Source organism: Nematolebias whitei, chromosome 7 (assembly GCF_014905685.2).
Source record: "Nematolebias whitei isolate Nwh7 chromosome 7, NemWhi1, whole genome shotgun sequence".
Classification (NCBI taxonomy): domain Eukaryota; kingdom Metazoa; phylum Chordata; class Actinopteri; order Cyprinodontiformes; family Rivulidae; genus Nematolebias; species Nematolebias whitei.
The window spans coordinates 8,224,590-8,226,398 of record NC_056504.1 but is presented as its reverse complement, the minus strand read 5'-3'; the positions used below and the strand labels follow the sequence as shown (position 1 = coordinate 8,226,398).

General features: G+C 37.4%; 1 protein-coding gene across 2 annotated transcripts in view; it reads left to right on the top strand.

Annotated features, from left to right (window-relative positions):
• Window positions 1–1,809, top strand: part of LOC119411689 (plexin-A1) — a 198,504-nt gene that overhangs the window by 99,851 nt on the left and 96,844 nt on the right. For both annotated transcript variants that reach the window (XM_037678600.1, XM_037678599.1), the window contains exon 7: window positions 933–1,032. In XM_037678600.1, the coding sequence (XP_037534528.1) occupies window positions 933–1,032 (100 nt within the window). The remainder of the gene's footprint in view (window positions 1–932; window positions 1,033–1,809) is intronic.

The window sequence follows — 1,809 nt, the reverse complement described above, 5'->3', positions numbered from 1 at the left end:
AAATTAAGTATCTTGGTCGACTCGCATCTCTCTTTTAAGCTCCATGTGGAAAACCTAGTAAAGAAACTGAAAGTTAAACTGGGTTTCTTTTTCAGAAACAGATCCAGTTTAACTCTGAATGCTAGGAAACGCCTTGTGTCTGTGACTTTCCTTCCCTCCATTGATTACGGTGACATTATTTACATGAACGCTCCTACAAGAACCCTGCAGATGTTGGATGTTGTCTATCATGGTGCACTAAGATTCATAACTGGCTGTGATTATCGTACCCACCACTGCACCCAGTATTCACTGGTTAACTGGACATCATTAACTCCACACAGACTCTCTCACTGGTACATTTTCATCTTTAAATCACTTCTTGGTCTGCTGCCTTCATACATCTCCTCCTACATGTCTCTGCGTGAGTGCAGCTACAGCGTGCGCTCTCAGGACATTATTACCTGCAGTGTTCCCTCAGTGAGGACTGAACTAGGCAAAAGGACCTTCTCCTACTCCGCTCCTGTTTCCTGGAATATCTTGCAAAAAGATCTGAAGCTCTCGACCTTGACCTCTCTAAGTGGCTTTAAGAATCTGTTGGACTCCTGGCAAGAACCAATGCAGTCATGTTCCTGTTTTTAGTTTTCTACATTCACCTTATAATGTAGCTGTTTTTTGCTACTTTTTTCCCCATCTTACTTTAATTTGTTAAAAAAAAAAAAAAATCTGTATTCCTCTTTTATAACTGTTTATTGTTGTCGCTGTTGTCCATTGTCATCATTCTTTGTTGAAATCAGGTCTCTCTTGTAAATGAGTCCTCGAGGCTCAATGGGATTAACTTGTGTAAATAAAGGTTGAATGATTGAAAAAAATATTTCTTGGTTTGCTGATCTATCTCCTTTTAAAAAAAAAAACTTTAAAGATACAAATGTTCCTCTTTTTGTGTGATGCAGGTGACAAACGGGTGGTAAAGCTCTACCTCAAGTCCAAGGAGACGGGAAAGAAGTTTGCCAGCGTCAACTTCGTCTTCTACAACTGCAGTGTCCACCAGTCGTAAGTTGGCATAACTTTATACTTTTAGATTTGTTTGATGTCATTTTAAAATGTGCGCCTCCTGCTTTTATGAGAAATGCCCTCTTTGTCCAAAAAAAAAAAGTCTATTGGAAATAATGGACAAAAAGGAATTCCATTCCTGACACGCACACACCTGTTTCACCTCTTGCAACCTCCACAAGAGGCTAGTGTTACAGTCAGAGTGAAGAATCAAATGTGCCATACATGTGATTCCTTTAGGTTAGGAGATGGTTAAAGCAACATTTTCATCTTAGACTACAACAAACTAAATTTTCTTCAGTATCCTCAGTACACGTCAGTCTGCAGTATTTCCTCTCTTCACACTCTAACCTCATGCACATCATTTGCTCAATAATTTCTCAATTTTTGAGCACTTTGACTTGCAGTCTGGCATGTTTTCATTCTAAAAAGGCAAGTGTTGTCACGCTCAAACCTCGTGAAAATAAAATTGTGTCTTTTCAGTGAGTTAGATCATTGAAAACCTCTCAATACCCTGTGCTGGTAGGCATTAGGCAGTGTGTGATTTTGTAAAAGCGCGTTATGAAAAAGAAAATATAAGTTTTTATATGATCTGATGCCTTTTTTTAAATACAGAAATGCACTCTTTACTGCTGCTCAAGCTGGATTACGTATACTTAGTATATTATGAATATAGCAAATTTATATACATTTATTTTGATATGCAAAATTTAAATTTAGCTAAATTTATTTAGTTTTGAAGTAAACATGCATTTAGTGCAGTACATTATAAAGTAT